Source organism: Alosa pseudoharengus, unplaced genomic scaffold (assembly GCF_046254945.1).
Source record: "Alosa pseudoharengus isolate Yale_2024_CS ecotype anadromous, Long Island Sound unplaced genomic scaffold, YU_APseudo_1.1 YU_APseudo_1.1_scf_8, whole genome shotgun sequence".
Classification (NCBI taxonomy): domain Eukaryota; kingdom Metazoa; phylum Chordata; class Actinopteri; order Clupeiformes; family Clupeidae; genus Alosa; species Alosa pseudoharengus.
In genome coordinates, this window is record NW_027468870.1 from 35,765,483 (window position 1) to 35,790,041 (window position 24,559).

Genomic DNA, 24,559 nt, shown 5'->3' on the forward strand with positions numbered 1-24,559 from the left:
CCTTTCAGCCCCTTTTGGACGCATTGAAAAGTATCCTACCCTAGCCCCGACTGTCGTAAATCCTGTTGGGCGGAGGAGGACCGCTGGGGAAAATCCAAAAGTTGCCCCAAAATAATCTTCATCAAGGATAACTAACTTGTTGCAACGCAAAGGGTTGCCAGCGTTTTAAAGTAAGTGGTTAAGTTACAGTTTCATAGCCTCTTCTGTGTTGGTCACGACTATTTTGCCGTCGATTGAATTGGCTTTGTTAACAATTCTTTGAATAATTTTATTGGACATTAGCCTACATGTAATTTTCAAAATTCCTATTATGTCCTAAAATACTAGTGTTTTGGTCTTGGAAAACTTTGGAACATAGCCTACACGACCGTGATTCTGGAGTAGCCTAGGTTAGGCTATAACGTTCAGCTACAAGTGATATCAGCGTAGCCTAGTGCTTAAACACACACATCAGTAGCCTATCATCAAAACGTCAGTCATCTTCTCTTCAAATCAACAAACCAGTCGATTTTGTAACCTAAGCACAACTTGATGTCATGTTTCATTCACTTGTTCTTTTTCGACGTCTCTTAACGCAACAATCAGTGCTGGGAATTTGGCAACTTTACAACGCAATTTCCCCATGTTACAGTGTAATGTTAAAACAGAGCTAGACCTTCTGAATAATGTCTGGACTGCTTTTTCGATGATTTTTGTTCGTTTGTTTGCCTGCTGCCATTTCTAGCATAACGAACCAAGAGTAAGAATTATGAATCATAATGAGGGGCGTTCTTCCTGTGTGTGTGTGTTTCCATCCTTCTCTGTTGGCACTGGCACTCTTCTCGCATGTAGCCTAGGCTATTTCCCTGATATACACGAGTCATGACTAGCTGTCAAACCTCAAACTTATTTTTTCCTTAACCACAGCAAATATTTTGACTGAAAAAGAATAAAAAAGAGACATTGCGTGCATCAGTCTTTCATGCTAAGGCTCTAGCCTTCCCCTCTCTCGTCCACACCACACCCGACCATAGCCTACTCTCCTCCATTCCGTCTTTCTCTCTGGGTAGGCTGTTACCTGGAACCTGGTTCCCATGGCAGCAGTATAGGAAGTTGCTGTGCCTACACACACACACACACACGCACACACACATCCTTCACATGTAGCATCACCTTACTTTCTGCTGATCTATTCTCTTTAGCTCTGAAGGCCATTAACCAGGACTTCAATGCAGCTTGACATCGCTCTAAAGGCGAACTGAAACAAACAAACCCTATTTTTCATTTTTATGGCATAACACATCTGTTATACCACCTTTACTTCCTATTTTGTTTCAGTTCACCTTTAAATAGTGGTTTCCATTTAAGTTTGACTATAGGCTACTGCTTATCTTGTCATTTCTTGTGTGGATTTGTGTGCTTTTTGCAGCATGGCGGTCTGATTATGTGATGTGATGTGATTTGATTTTCCTTGTACTCCCAATGCTCAGAAATGATAAAATGATGAAGGAAGGAAGGAATTAAAAGATCTTATTTCTCATGATACTTTAGTGATCCTGTGGGTAAATGGAAACAAGGAAAGGATAAGCTCGGCCTCAGGTCATTCATTTCCCTTGTCTAACTGGTTTGCTAAATTACACCCAAAAAAGCACCTGTTTTTCTATAGACAGAAAACAGACTACTCTCTCTAGTTTTCTCAACTCCTTTCCCTGACTGTTCTTTTATTTAATCAAAGTGTCCATAGTCAACTCCCATACTGTGTGTGTGTGTGTGTGTGTGTGTGTGTGTGTGTGTGTTTGTGTTTGAAAAAGCCATAGTTCCCTAGTGTGTGTCATGCCTCACCTGTGGTTGACCTCTTGAATAAAAACATATGCACTGGGCCCTTGGTTAGGAGGGGGAGTAGTCCTGTAGGCTGCATGGGATCATATGACCCTGAGTACACAACACTGTTGGGAGTATTGCCTGTGGAGGTCATTCACTCCTCTCACTTCCTCTGTGCACACAGTGGGACAAACAGGCTTTTACTCTCAAGAAAATGCTTGTGCTTTGGTGATCAGTAGTGTGATGCTTGTGTACAGTAGATTTCAATGGGATCCCACAATCTACGTCAAGGTCAGAATTCTTTCTTTTTCTTTCTTTCTTTCTTTCTTTCTTTCTTTCTTTCTTTCTTTCAGGTTCATTGAGGGTAGTTTTCATTTTCAGTGAAGCCAAGATTACAATAACAACAAAAGAAATGGTAGACAAAAATTGTAGTGAAAAGTATAGGCCTACAAATAAGACAAAATAAAATAAACAATAAGATGCATCAAATTGTAGAGGGGGAAGGAAAAACATTTATAAAGATTGTACTGTGCACTGTAATTTGAGTTCAACCTGTTCAGCCAAAATACCTGCACTGTGCCACTCCCCATCTTATGCATGGTTGGTGAAACTTTTCTGAGAAACATAAACAAATGCAGAAGTGATAAAGTACTGAAAGTATCTTGTAATATATTGTGACTTTACACAGCTGTGTTGGTGGTATGCTCTTCCTCTGTTGCAGCATGTCTCCAAAACAGACTTCTATGTCTCTTAATTTTCCCAGAGTTGAGGACATCTGTATTGAGAGTGGTCATTCTCTGCGCTGGACAAGGGGCTCTTTGAGCTGCACAGAGCCCCTTGTTGAGTTTAAGCAGTCCTAAAAGACCCGGCGGGGAGCTTGTCTTCCGTTTGTGTAACTTCAGCACAGTGTGGTGAGGCTCCGTGATCTGTGATCTCCCAAAGGCTCGTCCCACTCTATTTGGTTTCAGGATAATTTATTAACCGCACAAGATTACCTCAGCCATCTTCTTGAAAGGCTCAAATTGATTTTCTTTCAGTCTAACCACAGCTACACGCTCGGCTTTGGTCTGGTTTCCAGAGATGACCTGTTTAGCGCAGAAGTCTGCATTTGAAAAGGGCTTTTACAAATGCCTTCTGGACAGATGAGAAGACATTTTAGTAAGCTTTTTTTAAGTAGTAAAGTTAGTAGAACTGTGTGTTCTTCTTTCTCCGTCTGTTTTATTTCTTTGTCCTTCTTTATCCATCTGTTTTGTATGCAAGGTGTGTGCACTTGTGAAGAGCTGAGGGTGGAGTCCCAGCACATACCATGGCAAGCCCGGGGGAGCCGTCCTCCATGAGGTGGCTGCGTTCCCAAGATTGCTCCAAGCAGCTTTCAGAGGAACAACTTGAGTCTATAAAGAACAACAGTGGTGAGAACACCCCCCCCCCCCCCCCCCCCCTCTGTCCTCCCTTCCCTCTCTTGTGTAGTCTTTCTCTCTCTCTCTCTCTCTCTCTCTCTCTCACTCACTCACTCTCACACACACACACACACACACACACACACACACACACACACACACACACACACACACACACACACACACACACACACACACACAGTATATGCATACAGTATACTGGGGGGCAGTAGAGATGCCAGACCTGTCCATTCCTGGGTGATTGCCAGTGCAGGGTTGATGGTACCTTAGCTTGTTTCGCTAACGTCTCTCCCCCCCAGAGTTGCGCCCTTTTCTGGCTATTCATTACCTGCCCGCCCTAAAGGAGGGGGATGTGCCCCCTCTACTGCATTGCAACCCCATCACATGCAAGGTCGACAACACAGAGAGATACACCACACGCTCCAAGGTATGTACATGTACACAAACACATTAATGCTGATTGTGGCTGTGTGGCTAAAGGTGTGTTAATATTTCCATGAAAGAATGCAGTCAATTACTCATGTAATGCAGTACATAAACAGTTCTATTATAGTACAGTTACCTCTTGCTTTATTGTGGAAGTAAATCATGTGTGTTGTGTCACCTTGCTTTGTGATTTAAACCCTGTATACATGTACCCGGGCATTTTTTAAAATGGAAATTGTTCTGTATGTTTGGGGCTTTCCACACGTAAACAGCGTTTTGGCACACTCAAACGGATGGTTTTGAAAACGGCCTCTAAAGTGATTTTTTAATAAAAGAGAAATGACTTGTGTGTTTATGATTTAAATGAAATGAATGTGAATGTGTGTCGTGGACCAGGTACGTGTGTGCACCCTGTACACGGTCAAGCTGAGCCACGGGGACTTCACATGGACGGTGAAGAGAAAATATAAACACTTCCAGGAACTCCACCGTGACCTCTACAAGCATAAGATGATGCTGCAGTTCTTACCCCTGGGAAGGTGAGTAATGTGTACACGCCCTCATTTACATGCTGGGCGTACACACACACACACACACATATACACACACACACACACACATGCAAATTCATAGTAAAATCCAGACAACCTGCAGCAGGATTTGTGTCCAGGATTTTGAAATCTACTTCTGGATGCCGTTGTCTTCCTTAACTTCAATTCCAGTTGCATATCTGGTACATATCACAATTTTATCTGACCACATGTTGACATGTTGTTTTCATTTATTTTTCATTTATTTTTTTATTTAAGGTTTGCAATTCAGAGACAACAGTTGGAAAACATGACTGAGGAGATGCCCACATTGCATGGAACAGAGAGGAGGAGAGCCTCCAGCAAACCTGTAAATTATCAGCTGAAATCTACAGTACCCATCCATAGCAGGATGTAGTATTTCACCAGTGCACAGTCTTTTGCAATATATGAGCTGCACAGATTTGGATGTTAGACTTGCACATAGAAATGCTGCACATAGTGTGATCATGTAGTCCATTACCACCAGCAACACACATCTACAAAGAATGACCAGTATTCTTGTGAACTCGTGTTGCCTTGGGTTGTTTATGTGGTAGCGGAGTGCAGAAATAGTTCAGTTCATTACCCTCCATCACATCTGTAGCTCACTAGAGACTGCAGCTCTACTAAGTCTGTTTTTGTTTTTCAGAAATACTTGGAGGACTATCTGAATGGCCTTCTAGAAAATGCTTTCTGTAAAAACTATCACGGTATGGTAGGTATATGTGGACACTTCACACGCCCACACATAGACTCTTCACACGCCCACACCCCCCCACACACACACACACACACACACGCATATGCGTATGCAGTCAGTCTGTACGCTTTCACTCAGACATGTTAAATGTCTGTTTTCTTTATCCGCAGTTGGAGTTTCTCGCTGTCAGCCAACTGTCCTTTGTCAAAGATCTTGGGCTTAAAGGACTGTAAGTAATTGTGTGTGTGTGTGTTTGTATGTTAACTTATTAATCTTGTTGAAATATCCCAGTTGTTATCTATCCAGGTGTTACAATTACTGATGTTAAATTTGTGTGTTAAAAATCCTCTTTGTCTGCACTAAGCACCAGGACTGTCATATAGCTAGGTTCTATTAGCTCCCTGCTTCACCCCCAGATGACATTAGGTTGGGTTTGTTTCCATTTCCATTTCCTGTAGCTATCCAAATGTTCTTGGGGTAGAACAAAGACCCCTCAAGATAGCTAATCACAGTGTAGTCAGAGGAATTAAATGTTTGTAGATATGAACTCCCCTCCATCATAATTGGCGTGTCTTTCTTAGTTAGCAGTTTCACGGATAAACACACACACACGCGCGCACACACACACATGCGCGCGCAAGCAAGCACGTACGTGTGCAGTCACCCGTGAGCTATCTCTGTGGTCCATCGCCCAGGAGAGAGTCAACTAGGTTTTGTTACCACAGTTCCCTTTTGTTTGGTTGGCTCAGGAGCTCTGCCACAAACTTGTCATGAGTCCAGAATGCTGTAGCCAGAATGAAGGAACGCATTGCAACTGCACTTAAAATTCCTCATAGCTCGAGCTCCTTATCTGTTTGAATGGGCTATCTTTCATTAGGTCCCCTTATGGCCCATCTGCATGTTTAGATATGTCAAATTCAGAGTCAGGCCATCCAGAAGCAATGCACTAGTCATCCATGAAAGCAGCCTAAAGAAAAGAATCAGCTCTTTGTTACCAAGCTATGGAATTTCCCCTCCGATAACATGAGCGACTTTAATACACTTAGGTTAAGGACTTGCACCTATTAATAGGTGTGTGTGTGTGATAGTGTGTGTGTTAGTGTGTGTGTGTGTGTGTGTGTTTCTGCTCTAAGCCTGTGTATGCCTAGAGCCCCTCAGCATTGTGTTTGCTCAGTCCGCATGCTGGTGTTGTTTTTGCTCTGCCAACACAGGGAGGGCTTCATTCAGAAAAGGTCAGGAGGTCACCGGATCCAGGGCCTGAACTGCATCGGTCATCACCAAGTTTGCGTCCGTTGGTCACGCCGCTGGCTGGTGGTCAAGGACTCCTTCCTCCTCTACATGAAACGTGACTCGGGGGTCATCTCTTTCGTACTCCTGTTCGACCCGGAGCTGAGGGTCAACGTGGGCCGCTCCTATACGGAGACCCAGCATGGCGTGTGCATCGAGACCTTCACCCGGCAAGTACTGCCCCGGGCAATGAATGTATTGAAACGGATTGAAAAGAAACGTTTGGTGTTGACAAAGATGGTTTAGATGGCTGAGTGCAAGTGCACTTTGCAAGATGCAAAATGCAAACACTGTAGTGTGTCTCACTAATGGGCTCATAGTTTGGTTTGGTCTGCTATGTACCAGATGATGGATCATCTGACCTTATCTTTTATTGATCGCCCTTTCAAATCCTAATGCATGATTTGCTGTCTTCCTGTGTTATAGGGAAGTACTTCCCATGGGCGTAGATTAAAGGGAGGACACTAGGTACTAGTCCCCATCAATATTTTGAGATGACAAAATTGTCCCCATCAATATTTTAGTGAACTCCTTTGTGCTATTTGTACTGAGTCAGACGACCAGGGCGGCAGTAAAAGAAACACTGTCATTTGATTGGCTGAAACTGAAGGGGGGGTTATCTGACACGCACAAGAGTGTCAAAGCATACTTCACTTTGTGGTGGCACTGGCAGACAAGCAAGGGGGTGTGTCGGGTACGGTTATAGCCGATATAGGGCCGCGAAGCGAATGCAGAAGTGCCGTTCACCCTGTTACCAGTTGATGAACCACTGACATGATTTTGGATTGGAAAGATTATGGTACAAAAAACTCTTTGGTGTTGCTTTAAAGTGACAGGCACTCAATTAGACATACACACCACAGATGTGATGACATAAAGACAAGTATAGCCTAATAATTTAAATATCAATATGATGTATTCAAATTACTAAATATGTTTAGCTATTAGTAATTATGCACATCATAAAATACTATAAATTATTACCAAAATATATATTGTTTATATGAATTCCTATATGAATACCTATGACATAAGCCATCACTTTCTATGTGTGTGTGTGTGGAGAGGGTCAATCAAAGTCTAGGATTGCCACGAATGATCACACAATATTCAATATTAATGATGGCGTCAAGGTGGTGGGAAACTCCAAATCAAATCAAATTTGAATAATCGCAAAAGTATCAAAATCGAGATTCTTCACTTATCGGTATCGGTATCGAAACAATAACTTTGGTATCATGACCAGTGATGGGCAAGCTACTTGATATGTGTAGTGAGCTAAGCTACCAGCTACTCTACAATGAATTCAGCTTCACTACACAAAAGCTACCACCCATACAAATGTAGCAAGCTAAGTTACAAACTGTCAAAAGTAGCTTGATAAGCTACATTAGTAGCTACTTTCAGTTAATCAAACTGCATGCCAAGTCAATGCAATTTTAGTGATCAACACAACTGTCAGATAAAGGCTAAAATATGATTGGCATGAGTTATCTAACTGTTTGAACTTCATCAATTATTCCATTCTCCCACCTCTTTCCAACTTAATTTGTTTTGTTAGCTGATTTAAATTTAATTTCATTCATTGATGCAAAATGGAAAAACGGTAGTTCAATGAAATTCAATCACCTGAACGTGTGTTCGTATGTTTGTGTTGGATGTCGTTGACGTCGACAGGAACTTTTTTCTTTGGATTACGCAGAAGGCATCTGAAAATATATTTCTCTTCGTTGGTCTCGACTAAAGTGACGTAGCCTACGTTTGAAGGTATGGCCATGGTGTAACATGTTCATGCTCTTCAACGGATCTTGGGCTCTCTGCCATTCTGTCTTTTCCCTCCAGTGTCTGTATGTGTGTGTGTATGTGTGTGTGTCGCTGTCTATGGTGTGTCGTCACCGTGAACATTAGTCTGTATGCTTACGCATGCGCTTGTACCCGGCGTGTTGTCGTCGACACAGAAACAACCTGTTTTCCTAGTTAATGTGTTTGATGGCTGCAGGGAAACGCTGTTATGTGTGAAATGTCAGAAATGTCCAGGAGAAATTAGCTTTCGAGGACGCTACTGCGCTACTTGATCAATAAAAGAGCTTAGCTACTGAAAAATTACTTGGTTTTGTAAATAGCGACGTTACTGCCAAGCTACTGACAAATGTAGTTAAGCTAGTAGCGTCGCTACAAGCAGCGATGCTACTGCCCATCACTGATCATGACAACAGGATTTGGGGATGTGTCCCCACCAAAGCTGAGACCAAACCTACGCCCTTGGTACTTCCTATTACAGTTTCTGACAGGAATGTAAAATAACACAACACAGCAATTGTTCGGCAGAAATGTAAAACACTCTGGAATGCCATTAATGTTGTCTAAGAATAATATCTCCATTGGTTGTAACTGAGCGTTATGTTTCTGTGGTATCCAGGAAGCTGGTCATTAAGTGCAACACATACAGACAGGCCCAGTGGTGGAGCCACGAGATCAAACGCCTATCAGAGGCCAGTGACTTCCTGCAGCTGCACCGGTTCCAGAGCTTTGCCCCGCCCCGCCCCAACACCCTCACCAAGTGGTACAGACCTGCTCATGTGCTACAGCATGCATTTGATATCTCCGCACATATCAAGGGATATTCATCATACACATGTTCACTTGTAACTCAGAAGAGTTAAAATCAGTCACTTGCTGTGACTGTGTGTCTCATTGCGTCACAGGTATGTCAATGGGAGCCACTACTTTTCCGATGTAGCAGATGCTCTCGAACAGGCAAAGGAGGAGATCTTCATCACTGACTGGTGGTAAGGAGATCTGGCATGGTTGTTGTTTCCATGGTTACATTATAAGGAACTCGCCTCAATAACAAGCATTTTATTGGTACTTTAGGTTCGTAAGTGAACACCCTGCTCAACTTACGCACTCTTTTCCTGGTATTTAACTCTCCATTTGCTCATTTTCTGTTGTATCTCTCCAGGCTCAGTCCAGAGGTCTTCCTGAAGCGGCCTGCCACTGGTGACTACTGGCGCCTGGACACTATCCTCAAACGCAAAGCAGTAAGACCGACCGGCCTATCATACCTCACGCTCTTACATTGTCACATTCACTTACAACTTCTCCTAGTTCAGAAGAAGCCGCAGGTTGACCACAGAATAGAGGATTAGGTTCGCTAGCCTTAAGGTCTTTACATCTCCCTCTACTCTCTCAGTCTCACTTTTTCAGTCTCCTGTTCTGCTGGTAGCCACATTTGGTCTTTACATTGCTTTAAAGGCAGTAGATAAAGAGGAGTGCATCAGCCAGTTTGTCCAGTATTGATTGACAACTCCATAGCCCCTTCAGTAGACGTTGACCATATCGATTTGTTCTAGCTTTTGATGCCTTGTTTGTTAAGGTTTCTGAATTATTTTGGGACACATGTATGCCAACTTTTCCTCATAATATGATATGAAATACTTTTATACACACACACACACACACACACACACATGGCCACTGATGTACAAGTTTAAGTCTGAGTATAAAATGTATTAATCATTTTGAACAGCTTTAAATATAAAAAGGCTTTAGGAGTTTTTGATAGATAGATAGATGATAGATAGATAAATACTTTATTGATCCCCAAGGGGAAATTCAAAGGTCTCAGTAGCATACAGACATCACACACAACATGCACTTACAGCAGAAATGGTAAATATAAGTATAAGTACATACATATAACCAAACTCCACTGTACAATAGAGACAGTAGAAGATAAGAAAAACTAACAAAACTAAATACTAAATATACTATATGAATTAAATAAAAAATCCAGTGTGCTTGAGGGTGATCAAGCATGAGATGCTTGCAGTGACAGGGCCGGGACTGGCCTGTAGTTTTGTGTGCATGGTGAGGTGCTCAAGAGAGTGAGTGTCATGGTGAAGGTGCAAAAAGTAGTCCAACAGTAGTCCTGTAGTTCTGTGTGCATGGTAAGGTGCTCAAGAGAGTGAGGGCCAGATGTACGTACATTTGCGAACGTAACGTTATCAGCGCCATGGACAAACCGCAGACTGCGAACGCTGACAGACCCAAGTTTCCGTCGTATTTATCAATCGTTCAATCCTTGGTGTAAACTGCGCCTTTCTCTGCCTCTCTCCGCCCATAAACGCAATTTACGAACGTCCACAACTGAATGGCAGAGCCTACAAGCGCAGTTGAATGAAGTTAACTGATGACAACATTAAAAAGAATCAAACGTTTAGCGATCATGAAATAATACCATAGATGATAAGATGTCAACGAGCAGGGAGATAATGAAGATCAGTAGTTCTAGTCAAACTACTTGTGAATGTAGGCTATGGAAAATTGGTCAAATCTAGCAAGTAGGAAAGTTTAAGTGAATGACGTGAAAGTGAAAGTAAGACATTCCGAAAGGCCAATGAAAGTTAATGTTGCTTTTGATAGTAGCCTACAAAGACTTGCAAAACTGGTGCTCTAAATAGCGATTCTGTTGTCTTTGAAAGGTTCTCTTATTGAAGCATTGAACTTCAATTTGGATTAACACCTGCTTTTACAAGGCGCAAGTATTTAGGCGCAGAATAGACGTGCGCTTTCAGGAGCAGTCTTTGTACATACCGCGGAATACATAATTAGGCGCTCTTTACTCTTCCCCTCCCATCTTTTTACGCTAAACTCCCACTTTCCCCTGGATCCTCCCATGAATGCATATGCATGACACGAAAAGCGCAATTAGACATTTTCAGCTCCCGCTACAGGCAGATTGCGCTTTTACCTCATTGCGGCCTGTTTGTACATACCTCGCAATGATTTTAAACGCAAGTTGCGAAACAAATATGCCTGAAGTGGGCGCAAAAGCGTTAGTACATCTGGCCCTGAGTGTCATGGTGAAGGTGCAAAAAGTAGCATAAATAATATGGACAAATAGGAGAGTAAAGTATAATGTAGACAAGGTAATATAAAAAAACTATGTCAGTGCAAGAACAGGTTGAGGTAATAGGGTTACAGCCATTCAGTATTGTAGCAGAAGCCATTGGTCATGTGTGCTAATATAGCATGAAAAACAGTGTAGCAGTAAATCAGTAGTAAAAACATTAGGCTGTGGACATTAGTAAAACAGTAGTAAAACAGTAGTAAAGCAGTAGTGGGCAGTCAGTACTCAAACATGGAGAGGGTGGAGAGTCAGACAGACTAAGCAGAGAAGTCTATCTCTTCTCTTCCCTTTAGTGAAGCATTGAACAGTTCAATGGGCCTGGGGACAAATTACTTCCTCAGCCTTTCAGTTGTGCATGGCAGTGAGCGAAGTCTCCAGCTGATCAAGCTCTTTTGGTTTTTAATAGTGCTGTAGAGTGGATGACATTCATTGTACAAGATGTTGATCAGTTTGTTCAGGGTCCTTTTGTCAGATATTGAAGTGGCATTACATGGCATCTTCGGTGGCATCAAATTACTTTCTTTGGGGAACTCCTGCTTCCTAGAGACCACGTGTAAACATGTGAAAGGAGATCCAGCACCAACCTGAATTCCAGCCATTAATAATTAAGCAGTAGGCCTTTGGAAAACTCTGTATTTAATTAGTAATGTTAATGATGTGACTGGGTCTGTGATGTTTACTGATGATATCTAATAGCTCTCCTATTCATACTGGTATACAATAACTGTGGCAATACGTTTTAATATAACTTTCATTATTTCAGCACCCTCATAACTTAAACTGAAATGATGCAAACCTCTTTCCGTCTTCGTCTCTCTGTCTCGTGCTCATTATCTGCCCATCTGTGTGCTTGTAGGAGCAAGGGGTGAAAGTGTGTGTGCTGCTGTACAAAGAGGTGGAACTGGCCTTGGCTATCAACAGTGGCTACAGCAAGAGAACTCTGATGAGCTTGCATCCAAACATCAAGGTGTGTGCGTGTGTGCGTATACGTGTGTGTGTGCGTTTGTGTTACATGTTCTGATTTGTTTGTCCTGTATGTAATAATTGTCCATCATTCCGGTCGATGGCACCTATGCACTACAGTGAACATCAGATGGCAGTGCAGCACAGCCTTGGAGGGTGTTGGTATGAGCTGCCAGTGTACATTTAGAGACACTTCAGAGCCTCCTAAAGATCATTATGAGTGCGCTACTCAAGGAAAGAAATGGAGGACCACACCATGCGAAAAATTGTAGTGGAAAAGATATGTTTGCAGGATGTGGTGATGGCATTAGATAAAAAAAAAACGTTTATAAAGACGGAAAAATAAGATCAGGAAAAAATAGACATGCAATTGTTTTACGGTTAAATGTCTGGAACTTTAATTTAGAATTTAATCAATCAAAACACTGCAATCAATCCTTATTGATTATCTTAGTCAAATTAGGGCAGGAAATCTAATATGATAGTATTGCTCTCATTGATATGAGTATGACAGCTTTTGTTTGATGTTACTGTCGCCTAGGTGATGAGGCATCCAGACCACGTGGCATCCGTGGTGTTCCTGTGGGCTCATCACGAGAAGATGGTGGCCATCGACCAATCAGTCGCCTTCATGGGTGGGCTTGACCTCTGCTTCGGGAGATGGGACGACAGGTGCTATAGGCTGACAGATCTGCACTCTCCACCGGTAGCCTATGACACAACAGATGGTGGACCAGAGGTGGGGAGAGGCATGAAACACGTTCATGCTACTAACAACAGAAATGCATACTTTAGGTTAAATCAACAGAAATTTTTGCTTTAGGTTAAATCTTAATGCACCAAAATGGTCAAATCTCAAGGTAGCCGTTAACCTAAAGCAAATGAATTCAGAGAAAAAAATGTTTGTTTGCATTTTGGGTAAAATCCGTGCTGATGCGATTATCAAAGTGAATATAAATTAACAGCATTTCAAGATCAGAATGAAATGAATTATTCGATGCCATGGTCACCTGACAATCCTGAACTTGAGGATTGTAGTATTACAATAACAGTATATTTTCTCAAATGGGAGATGACATGATATGTTTCAATTATGTACATTGATCAAATCTCTGACCATACGCTGTTGTTTTTTTGCCTCTTTGTTGTGTTGCTCTCCTCCATCCTCTAGGAGGCAATTAAAAAGTAAACGATACTGTTGAGTGCTTGCTTTATTTATATTTCTAAGTTTTTGATTTATTATCAAGAAAGTTTAAGCACCCAGTTGAAGTACTATAGGGTGTTGAGCGCGCTTCCTTATTTCTCCTCCATCCTCTAATTCCTTTCAGACGGATGCGGATGGGACTGACGAGTCTGCCGCCCCTCTCGCAGAAGAGTCCGAGCCGGTACCCGAAGGGGAGCTTAACCTGAAAAACAACACACGCTATTGGCTTGGCAAAGACTACAGCAATTTCTACAAGAAGGATTGGACCCAGCTGGACTGCCCTTTTGATGGTACTTTTGGGACACAGAGGCACACACACACTCACACACATAGAAACACATTCACACAGACACATGCACACACGCACCGCACACACACACACGCACACACACACACACACACACACACACACACACACACACACACACAGTCTCTCTCTCTCTCTCTCTCTCTCACACACACACACACATGCACTGCGCACACACACACACACACACACACACACATGTATACATACAGCGCACACACACAAATTTGCTAAAGGTTTACACATACAGTACAAGTCAGTGACAGATTGAGCTCATTACTGTCAGTCATTTGGAGATGCGCTCACTCTTTGCCTGAACAGACCATATCGATCGGAGCCAGGTTCCCCGGGTCCCTTGGCGTGACCTGGCCGCAGCACATCACGGAAAGGCTGCCCGAGACCTGGCACGCCACTTCATTCAGCGCTGGAACTTCACAAAGGTTTAAAGACGCACATCTCAACACAACTGTATATAAAATGCTATTCATATTCATGCTTCCAGACATCGATAATATACCATTAATGTAGCACCCAATCCAGCAGCTATAGTTTGAGTTTTAAAAGTGATATGAAACATGTTTTCATTTGGCTGTAATGGTTTTGTGCCTTGGTCTGCCTACACTCTTTTCAGATATTTAATAAGCATAACGATGACTTCTACCCTTACCTGCTGCCAAAGTCCCACATCACTGCAGAGAGTCTGCCTTTTACAGTGCCCGGATCAGGCAACGCCTCAGTGCAGGTGTGTCTACACACAAACACACACCATCCCTTTATGATCACATGGACACACACACACTTTCATATGCTTTCAAGAGGCTTTCTTTAAAAACTATGGGGTTTTAAATGTGGGGGTGAAGATGGGGGCTAAGCTTACAACTTTCTTTGCTTGCAGGTGCTACGCTCGACAGACCGCTGGTCAGTTGGTACCTGTGAGTGCTCGATCATGAATGCATATGTGGACACCATCAAGAACAGCCAGCACTACATCTACATCGAGGTATTGCTCACAACATGTACGCACACACAGCCACAGTGGCCGCCGTCGGAAAGTTACTCACCTGGTTAATCCAATGAGGGACATGCACGGCTGCATGTTTAGCATTTCTGTCTTATGCTTCGTAAAAATGTTGATCCAGTTGTATTAAAAATAGATTTTCGATTTGTTTTGCTTTTATGATATTGCTATGGAATTTAAATCCGTATTCTGTATAGTGGGGCCTTTAATCTTCTAGGTCTACATAATTGTCATTCGGCACATTGTAGGGCATGTGTGCTATTTCTTAATGCATTTATGGTACTCTGCTGAGCAGGATCAAGCCCACTCCTATTGCACTTACTTGAAAAGGCACTTTGGCAGCACACCAGTAAATCTGCATACTTGTTCCTTACCTAATATATGCGACCTATGTGGTTCTAATATGTCTTTTCAATCCACAGAATCAGTTCTTCATCAGCTGTGCGGACAGGAAGAGTGTACATAATGGCATAGGTGATGCCATTGTTGAGAGGATTCTTCGTGCACACAAGTGCGTTTTTTTTTCCATGGCTTCACTCCCTTACCTTTCTGTGCTACTAGTGGCTGCGTTCTCTGTAAGACCTGTTAGTTGGAAGCTGTGTTTATATGTGCAAGTATATTGATGTGCTTGGGTGTGTATGTGTGTGTTTATAGGTGGCATTAATTGGTTCTTTTATCTTTTTTCTTATTTGAATGGTTGTGTTTGTGTCTATCAGGTGGCATGAGTGTATCTTATATTCTGATCCAGGCCAGATTTGATCAGACCCACATTAGTAGCCAAGCCTTTCATAAGAGTCCATGAGTCATCCTACTGAGTGTTTGCCATGTTCTCACAATGCCTGTTGTGGTAACTCATATTATGTCTCTCACTCTCTGTGTGTGTGTGTGCGTGTGTGTGTGCGCGCTCCATTAGAGAGCAGAAGAAGTATCGGGTGTTTGTGGTGGTGCCCATCCTACCGGGTTTTGAAGGAGACATTACCCAGGGCGGAGGCAACTCTATCCAGACCATACTGCATTTTACATACAGGTGCACAAAAAGCTTATAATACACACACACACACACACACACACACACACACAAGTCTCAGGTTTCATTTAGTAATTAAAATCTCCAACGTTTGTTTTTCAGGACTATGAATCGTGGAGAATGTTCCATTCTGCACAGGCTGAAAGAACAAAGTAATTGGTTTGATGTTTTATCATATTTTTATGGTGCTTCTCGTTGTCTTTCTTTTCCCTTGTCCCTTGCTCATCATCCACTCCCAGTCTTTAAACTTTTGGGGAATGAATTTCTATGCTTACCTACTGTATCAATATGACGGTGTGGTTAATGGTGGCAACTCTGACTGTGGTCATGAGTAACATGTTCAGTATGTTAGTTTAAAGTCCTAATGGTATGCATTCCTCTCCCCCACCCACAGTGCAGAAGGGGGAGTGGACAGAGTACATCTCCCTGTGTGGCCTGCGCAAGCATGACATGCTGTGCCAGTCTCCGGTCACTGAGCTCGTCTATGTCCACAGCAAGGCCCTGATCGCTGATGACCGCCGCTACATTATCGGTGAGTGACTTGAACGGTCAGTCGGAGTCCCAAACAAACCGTCCATGAAAATGAGTCACTGTCGTTAGCACTTGACTGAGCTGACTCTGAAAGGGGCTAGAAAATACATACAACAACTTCAGCACCCACTGATGTTTGAACAGAAGTTGTATAATCTGCGTAACATATTTTGATATATCAGCAGTGTTGGGAGTAATGCGTTACAAAAGTAATGTAATTACTGTAATATATTGCTGATTGCGGTAACGCGGTAATGTAAGGCATTACAAAAAAAAAATTGGGTAATATTTACTCGGTACAAACTTCAGTAACGCGCGTTACAATGCAGTTTAACCCAAAATTAAGCGCTTGTTTTGTTTTGATACATATTCGCAAACACCACGCGAGAACAACAGAGGAGAAAAAATCCGCGCAAAATAGTAGATCTCCTGATACTGGTTGAATATGACTGTGGCTGCAGCAGACTCGCAGGCGGACTCTATTTGCGGGATGGACATAAGCCTACGCTCATTATTTTCAGCTTGTCAGAGACAAGGCTATGAAGAACATAATAGTTAGTGCACTTTGTGTGCGAAACCGAAAGATCTCTCAGCTCGCGAAATAGCACAAGTAAATTAATGAAACATCTATAGTGCCACGCTAATCTTTTTGATTATTGATAAAACACAAACTATGCTGTTGTGCATGTCAGCTTTGTGCTGTGAACTTAAATTGAAGAGAATATGGGATAGAAATGCAGAAAAAGATTGTGTAGCCTGGCAGTGCCACCGCTCCCACCACGCGCATCACGCACTTTGCATTGGGCACCAAAGGACAGAGGGAGCACCCAAATGTAACCAATGAATAGTAGCTTTACTGCAAACTGCGTTTCACTCTTCATCAATAACGTTTACAATGTCAAAATGCACTAACACGATGTTACATGCAAGTTTGATACCTTTTGGGTTCTCTCAATCACCACGTAGTACTAGAATTGGTGGGTCTTCAATCATTCGTTTTCCAAGCATTTAGGTTACATGAAGGACATGATATGCTGAGTCGACTGAAACGCATTCCATTCAGATAGCTAGGTGGATACCAGGCTCATAATTCACTTTATTCACAAAACGAAATGTGAAGCAACATGTCATTGCATACTTCCATTTCCAAAGCAATGAAGGTTGCTTAAAACAACTTAACATTGTGCATATTATTGTTAATATTGTGCTATCAATGTAACTCAAACAAATAAGGCTTGTAAACAAGAGCTGGCAAAAGGGCATTATGCCAACGTAAAGATCAATGCTCTTAAAGTGACAGTGCACCATTTATAAGTAAAACAGAATTTCTTCAGAAATTAATGTTTAAAAATACACAGTAATGGTCTGTAAATAATAGGCCTTTTATTTTACTTTAGGTGTTTGAGTTATCATTTAAATGTCACTCACTCAAAGCCACTCACTCAGGGCACGGAAATGGCCAGCAGGCCACCATCTTGACATGTCTTTATTAAAGGAACCGTATGTAAAAATTGTATTTCAATTAATCATAAAATTGCCCTGATATGTCACTAGACATTAAGAAATCATGTTCATTTCAAATACTTATATCACTGACAACAGTAGTCTGGCCAGGATATTGTCATTTAAAAAGTGAAGTTGCAGCCCTCAACTGATGTTGATGTTGTCATGTTGTGTTTTGGCCTAATGCGCCACCCTCCACCTATCTACTAATCACAAAGTCAGTAGTGTTTCGTCATCCGGTTGCCAACTCTGCCAGTCAGAGGGGAGGGGAAGGGGATACACCGCTCTACAGTAATTTGAAAGTGATTGTAGTACCCGTTTTGGCCACAATCTTACATACGGTTCCTTTAAGCTTTGATTTACAATATAGTAGGCTCTCTATTGATTTTAATGAGTAGGCCTAGGCCTTAAAGTTACAGTATTTCTATCACAATTTACCAGACTTTGACCTTTTGTCGGTTTTTAACAAAATTCTGACTATGATTGTTCCTTGTATTGCATTATGAGCACTGCGCCTATTGCGTAATATATAGCGTAATAAACTGCATTTAGAATGGCAAATCCATATTTCTAGATATTTTGGTGAAAGTAACTTAAAAGTAATGCAATAGTAGTGTAATGCCTTACAATTCAGAGACAGTAATATTATAATGTAACAAATTACTTTGAAATGACAGTAATAAGTAATGCATAGTACATTACGATTTTGAAGTAACTTGCCCAACACTGTATATCAGTGAGAGAAATTATTTGATCTGTACTTTTTGTATTCTATCTAACTGTAGAAGATGCTTTTCTCAGAAATATTATCATAATAAATTAATATCATGTACCTTTAGGTCACTTGTTAATCATAAATATGTTGGATTAAAGCAACACCAAAGAGTTTTTTGTACCTTAAAATAATGTTTCCAAAATCGTTTCAGTGGTTCATCAACTTGTAACAGGGTGAACGGCACTTCTGCATTCGCTTTGCGGCCCTCTATCAGCTATAACCGCACTATGTAAGTTTGCCAGATCGGGGAACGGATCTGTAGTTTGATGGAATGAGACATAAGAAACTACAAATTTGACTTGCATCTGATGTCATCGTACTTTCATAAATCGTGCAACATATTCTACCTTGTCTGTGGACATCGTTATTTGCAAAGCCGGTGCGTGCTTGCGACAGAGGGTAAGTTCTTTGGTGTTGCTTTAAGCCACCCTGGATTAAGCCATCTGGTATGACGTATTGAGAATATATTTTATCTTAGTGTTTTGGTTCTTCTATCTTCTCATACTCCTTGGTGTAATAACCATACTAATGTTTGGTTATTACACTAAATCTGGAGTTAATCCCATTTTCAGTCAGTCATAATTTCCGCAGTCAGCTAGAATACTTTATATCATCAAAACAGTGTGCCAGATACCAAGAAGGTTTACCCATGAAATGATCGGTGCCATTTTTGGGACATTTTTAGACCATTACCACAGGTGTACATTAACTGAGGTATTTAATCAGCAGTTAATTGAAACCTTGATTTAGATGCATACTGAGCGATGTAATAATCTTGCCCCCTGCTGTCGTGCACTGGGATTGCATTTACAGGCATTGTTGCACCATTCACACATAACAGCTAGTGGTCATGTCATGACCTGATCAAGGAGTAACTTTTTATTTTTTTGATACACCCTTTCATCTGATGCTCTGATAAGGCTTTTTTCTAGAATCTTCCATCTCTCCCAACATTTCTCCTCTCCCTCCCTCTCTCTGCAGGGTCGGCCAACATCAACGACAGGAGCATGCTGGGTAGTCGTGACAGTGAGCTGGCCATCCTGGTGGAGGATGAGGAGCGCGTGCCTTCTGTCATGAACGGAGAGGAGTACGAGGCTGGCCCTCTGACCCTGGCCCTGCGCAAAGAGTGCTTCAGGTGGGTCAACAGGCTGTAGGCCAAGTACAAATGGATCTCATCTACAGTTAGTATAAGGACTCTGTTTATGCGGGCAAGGAAGGATGTGCACACACTATGTAGTGGTACTGTATTGCACTCTGTCAGATTAACTGTTGAACACAGTTCACAACGATGTATGTATTAATCTTTGGTGAAACGTTACAAAGGCTAAGAATAAATTATGTAGTCGTGCTTCAGTGGCAGTATAATTTAAAATAAATTGTGAGTCACACGTTCCTTCTGTATGTCACACTGTATACATCTGACATCCTGTGGCCCTATTTTAGCGCCTTGCTGTGGGGTCCTATTGCAGTGTATATGTGTCATTTTCTGTATAGAGACTTGCTGTGGGGTCCTATTGCAGTGTATATGTGTCATTCTCTGTATAGAGACTTGATGTTGTTGAGGCTACAGACTTGACTCGTCACTACTACCCTGTTTGGTGGACTGCTGAGGGTTAGGATTTTGAAAAGCTTGACTTGTCCATGATCTGCTGTGCAAATAGTGTTTGTTACGATTAAGTTATTTCAGTGTGGGATTTATTAGTGTTCCAGTAGACAGTGTGTGTGTATAGTCCTGAGGTGATTTGGAATATATTTACTATCAATTGCTTTAGAGTGATTTACAACAGAAATAATAGACAGAGATACATTTGGCAAATGCACTTGTACTTGCCACTTGCATGCACATACGTATGTACACACACACAGACAAACTGGGGCATTCATTCACTAACACAAAATGTAGATAGGATTTCTGTGGATGACTGATCGGTCCACCTGAATTAATGGACGGGGAAATAACAAGCTTGTAGTGATTTACAGTGTGTTTAGGATGTAAAGGGGCTTAACGCTCCCACAGAGATTCTTCACATTGAGGAGATAAATCACTCCCACTTTAAACCATTTACAGCCCGCACAGTCGGGGATTTTTATTTGGATTATTAAAGCTCCGAGGAATACATTGAAATTCTGCAGGAGATTCTGCTCAGGAACACAAAATGGCTGTGGTTGTTTGTTTATTCGTTTATGGCGTAAACATATAAACAGCATCCATCTTTAAACATTGAGGAGAGTGCAGGCGCTCTTCTCATTTCCCTTGTGTGAGATTATCCTGATATGCCCCCCCTCCTCCCACCCCACCCCACCCACACACACAAACACACACACACACACACACACACGCTCAGATATCTGTGTCCAAGATTTTTTTCAGTGAAGCCCTGCAGTGAGATTTGGAGTGTTTGTGCTGTGGGCATCTTGCGAGTAGCGATGCAGCCATTCACTTTGCTTTTGCGAGGGCGGGTGGCTGTCTCTGGCACGCACAGAGAGAGAGACACGTGAGCATACTGCTCTTTGGCCAGATTTCCTGTCCTAAGTGTGAGAGAGGAGTAATTTGTGTCGGCGCACTCTGTGCCACACTGCCAGCTCCCCCAGAATATTCTTTTTTTTATTGCAGTTTCCAAGGTAACCAGCTGGGACTGTAAGCTCATTACAGGACTAGTCCAATGTCTCTGTGTGAAAGAAAAGTTTTTTTTCTTTCTTTCTTTTGTTTGATTGTTTTTTTTTTTTGGGGGGGGGGGGGGGGTTTCCCTGGAAGGTGACCTTAGATTCCTGAGCTACCTCAGTGGTCTCTGCAGTGTCCACTTTCCGCTTGATTGGGCTAAATGCGTTTTTTTGGCAAAGGCATCTCTCATTGCTGGCATGTGGCAGAAATCTGGCCAAAGCGGCGCAGTCACCACACCCATACCAGCACTTCCCTCTCACTTCCCTTTGGTCTACAGGGTTCTCCTTGGGGCGGAGTCTGATCCCTCCGTCGTCATCGATGACCCAGTCAGCGATGAGTTCTTCTATGCAATGTGGAACAGTATTGCCAGAGAAAATGCTGCCATCTTTGAGAAGGTAAGGAGGTTATTTAGAGTCAGAAATCACACACACACACACACACACACACACACACACACACACAGACAGACAGACAGACAGACAGACAGAATAAACCAGAACCATTTCATGTACATACACATGCACATCAGATTCCATTCTAGTCTCTTTCTCACACACTCCTGACTGAATGACCTGTGTGAATGACCCCTTTGCCCTTTCTTATTTTCCTTCCTGTTGCCCCATCCTGGCATTCTGCCTCCTCGTCTGGTCACTCCCTCCTCCAGGTTTTCCGCTGCCTGCCCTCGGACTCCATCCGCAGCATGGCGGCCCTCTCGGCGCACGTCACCACGGGGGGCATGATCGAGACGGACCCCGAGGCGGCCGCTGAGGAGCTGAAGGCCATCCGCGGCATACTCGTCCACTTCCCCTTGCACTTCCTGTGCGACGAGTACCTGCTCCCCCCGCTCAACAGCAAAGAGGGCATCGTGCCTGTGGAAGTGTGGACATAGCGGGGGAGAGCGTAGCGGCGCAACGAGGGGCCAGCTGACGTCAGGGCCGGCGGAGAGGGGTGTGAGTGCCACTAGTGCAAGCAAGAGCTGTTAGTCCCCTGCTTATCACTGGGATCAGCATAAGATAATAAGATTAATATGTTTGTACATGGTATCAGATAAATTCGGTTAGGGAAGCATTAACTTTGTTGATCCATGGAAGAACAACTCACGTGCATGACTAAAAATAGAATAACACATACATAGGATTAGAAATTGTCAAATATGTTTTAGAATTTTAAAATGCAAAAGTGTTATTGCTTCACCATTTGTGCTTTAACCTTGTGGGGAGTCTTTATAGTCTTCCTAACATTTTTTTATAGATACATATTCAGAAGATATTTTTCATCAGAAACTAATATTTTTGGTCAACAAATCAGTTTTGACAGTTTTCGTATCGTCAACATACAAAAAAGAACAACATTTTTGGGTCCAAAACATTCTAACAAAAGATCCTGTTCCGCAACAATGTAAGATTCTAAATTCCATGTTGAATTCAATGAACCCAGATATTCTTTAGAACGTTAATTTTCAAACATTCCCGCCACACCGGTGTGACTGTACACGCTGAAGTGTCCACCTATGAAGTCAGGATTTCTGAGCACTTCCTGGAAAGCTTCCTCTATGCAGACAACTCAAGGAATCCTTTTTTTTTCTATCTTCTGTTTCTGTTTACTGTGCATCTCTCCACTACAATCATGTTTGCAGATGTCGTGCGATTATCTGTAATCCATTTATTCCCCAGATATGGCATTTGGGTGATGGATTGTACCACAGGCGATGGAGCACATGGACACTTCTTAGGCATCTTTGATGTTGGCCTTGTTGATGATTGTGACAGTCCTCACCACTAGAAAGCCTTGTGTTGAAACATTTGGATTTCACCGAGTTTGCACATGTATATGTATATTACATATTTTTACTGAGTTACATTTTAACTAACGAGTTATAGAGATGTATTTAGAGTTAAAGATAGTTATAGAGATGTATTTTAATGTTCAAACCACTCTGTATCTGATGCAGAATTTGGCTACAGGTCAGAAATTAGGATGCACTTTTACTTTATAAAGATGTCACCTTTCTCTCTCTCTCCTCTATGAACAGTTTAAAATGGCTGCCAGTGAGTTGCATATCTGTGACTGTTTACAGCACATCCATAGCACATCAGATGCATGGAAATCCAGTTTGGAGATCAGAAGTTGAGTGTCTCTGATGATTGTGGAACGGAACGTACATTTATTGTTGCCTGAGTGTGGGCGGCTAGCCTCTCTCAATCTCTCTTTAATGCTTCTCTCTCTCTCTCTCTCTCTCTCTCTCTCTCTCTCTGCCTCTCGAGCAGTACACCTCTCCATGCAGTGCCAGCGAATCTGTCTGAACATTTGTGGTTGTTATGGTGACGGGTATAAAGAGCAGACTGGATGGTGGCTGTTGAGTCAGAGAGACAGGGAGAGTGAACGAGATAGAGAGAGGCGATAGAGCAGGAATGCAGGAGGGGTAAAACAGATGAACACAGGGCCTTTGCAGATGAGGGGGCAACCAAATTACAGTGGGTGTAAAAGAAGGGCAGGAAGGGGAAATGAGAGGCATGAAAATGAGACCATGTGGATACTATTCATTCTTTCTTTTTTTGAGAGAGAGTGCACAGGAGAGTTTGAGATTGGGGTGGATTGGGGGCCGTTATAGGAATGGGGTCAATGCAAATTACAGAGATGAGAGGTGTGCATCCTGTTAACTGGAGGTAATCAGTCGGCTTAGCATACATTAATCATAGTGTCTCTTGCTATCACCATGGCAACCAAGTGATTTATTGTTATGTAATCATGTTGTCAGTGGTTTAGATTCCATGATGGGAGAGGGGCGCCTCTATTATATAGGTAGGCTATGTTTAAAATCATATGGTGGGCAGAAGTGCACAAACTTGGTTACTAATACACCCCTGCTGCCATGACAACATGCAACCATGATGTATGCAGCAACTTATTCTTGTGATGAATTGTGTAATCAGTCACATTCAGTCCATTCTGAAAATGCCATCAGGGTTGCTTCATTGTTATCTTCATATCCTTGTGAAACACATCATACCTGATACTGGGCAGCTACACTACAATGCAGTCCTGTCACATTCCAATCAGAAGACTACGTAGCCTACAATTGCAGATGCAGTCACATGCAATAGTTTTATAGGCCTACTTCTGACATGTTAAAAGTACTTGTCTAAATAGCAATTAGTCATTTTAAAACTTTAAAAGTGTCTGTATTAACATTAACATGTCACACGAGTTGTGGATCATTACAGCAGCCTGTCATTAATGAAAATAGCAGGCAGATTTTTATCTATTATGCTCATTTTGTCTGTTTTTGTGCCATCGCTACTTTTTGTCCACTCCTTTTTTTAAGTTTATTTCTCTGTTACACTAAACAATGGTATTGCATATCATGTCTTACTAACTCCAATTAAAACATTTGAATTGGCCTTACATTACTTTGTCTCAGGTAGTTTGTCCCTGTTGCAGTACCGTAGAACAC

The 24,559-nt window shown here is 42.2% G+C and overlaps 1 protein-coding gene across 1 annotated transcript; it reads left to right on the forward strand.

Annotated features, from left to right (window-relative positions):
• Nucleotides 1-23: 23 nt before the first annotated feature.
• pld2 (phospholipase D2) lies at nt 24-24,510 on the forward strand. Its single transcript, XM_076274384.1, has 24 exons — nt 24-170; nt 3,061-3,209; nt 3,518-3,645; nt 4,041-4,183; nt 4,454-4,544; nt 4,866-4,931; nt 5,087-5,145; nt 6,128-6,377; nt 8,627-8,766; nt 8,909-8,992; nt 9,166-9,244; nt 11,972-12,082; nt 12,620-12,817; nt 13,407-13,572; nt 13,911-14,029; nt 14,221-14,331; nt 14,485-14,589; nt 15,030-15,118; nt 15,521-15,634; nt 15,737-15,786; nt 16,029-16,166; nt 19,425-19,578; nt 21,383-21,500; nt 21,770-24,510. The coding sequence occupies exons 2-24, from the start codon at nt 3,107-3,109 to the stop codon at nt 21,992-21,994; spliced, it is 2,841 nt and encodes a 946-aa protein (XP_076130499.1). The 5' UTR covers nt 24-170; nt 3,061-3,106; the 3' UTR covers nt 21,995-24,510.
• The last annotated feature ends 49 nt before the right edge of the window (nt 24,511-24,559 follow it).

What these genes read in the sequence shown, in the direction of transcription:
- pld2 (XM_076274384.1), top strand. Translation starts at nt 3,107, where the DNA reads ATGGCAAGCCCGGGGGAGCCGTCCTCCATGAGGTGGCTGCGTTCCCAA. An exon ending in CAGTTCTTACCCCTGGGAAG is followed by an intron (nt 4,184 to 4,453) that starts GTGAGTAATGTG and finishes TTTTTATTTAAG; the next exon opens with GTTTGCAATTCAGAGACAAC. An exon ending in CCCAACACCCTCACCAAGTG is followed by an intron (nt 8,767 to 8,908) that starts GTACAGACCTGC and finishes ATTGCGTCACAG; the next exon opens with GTATGTCAATGGGAGCCACT.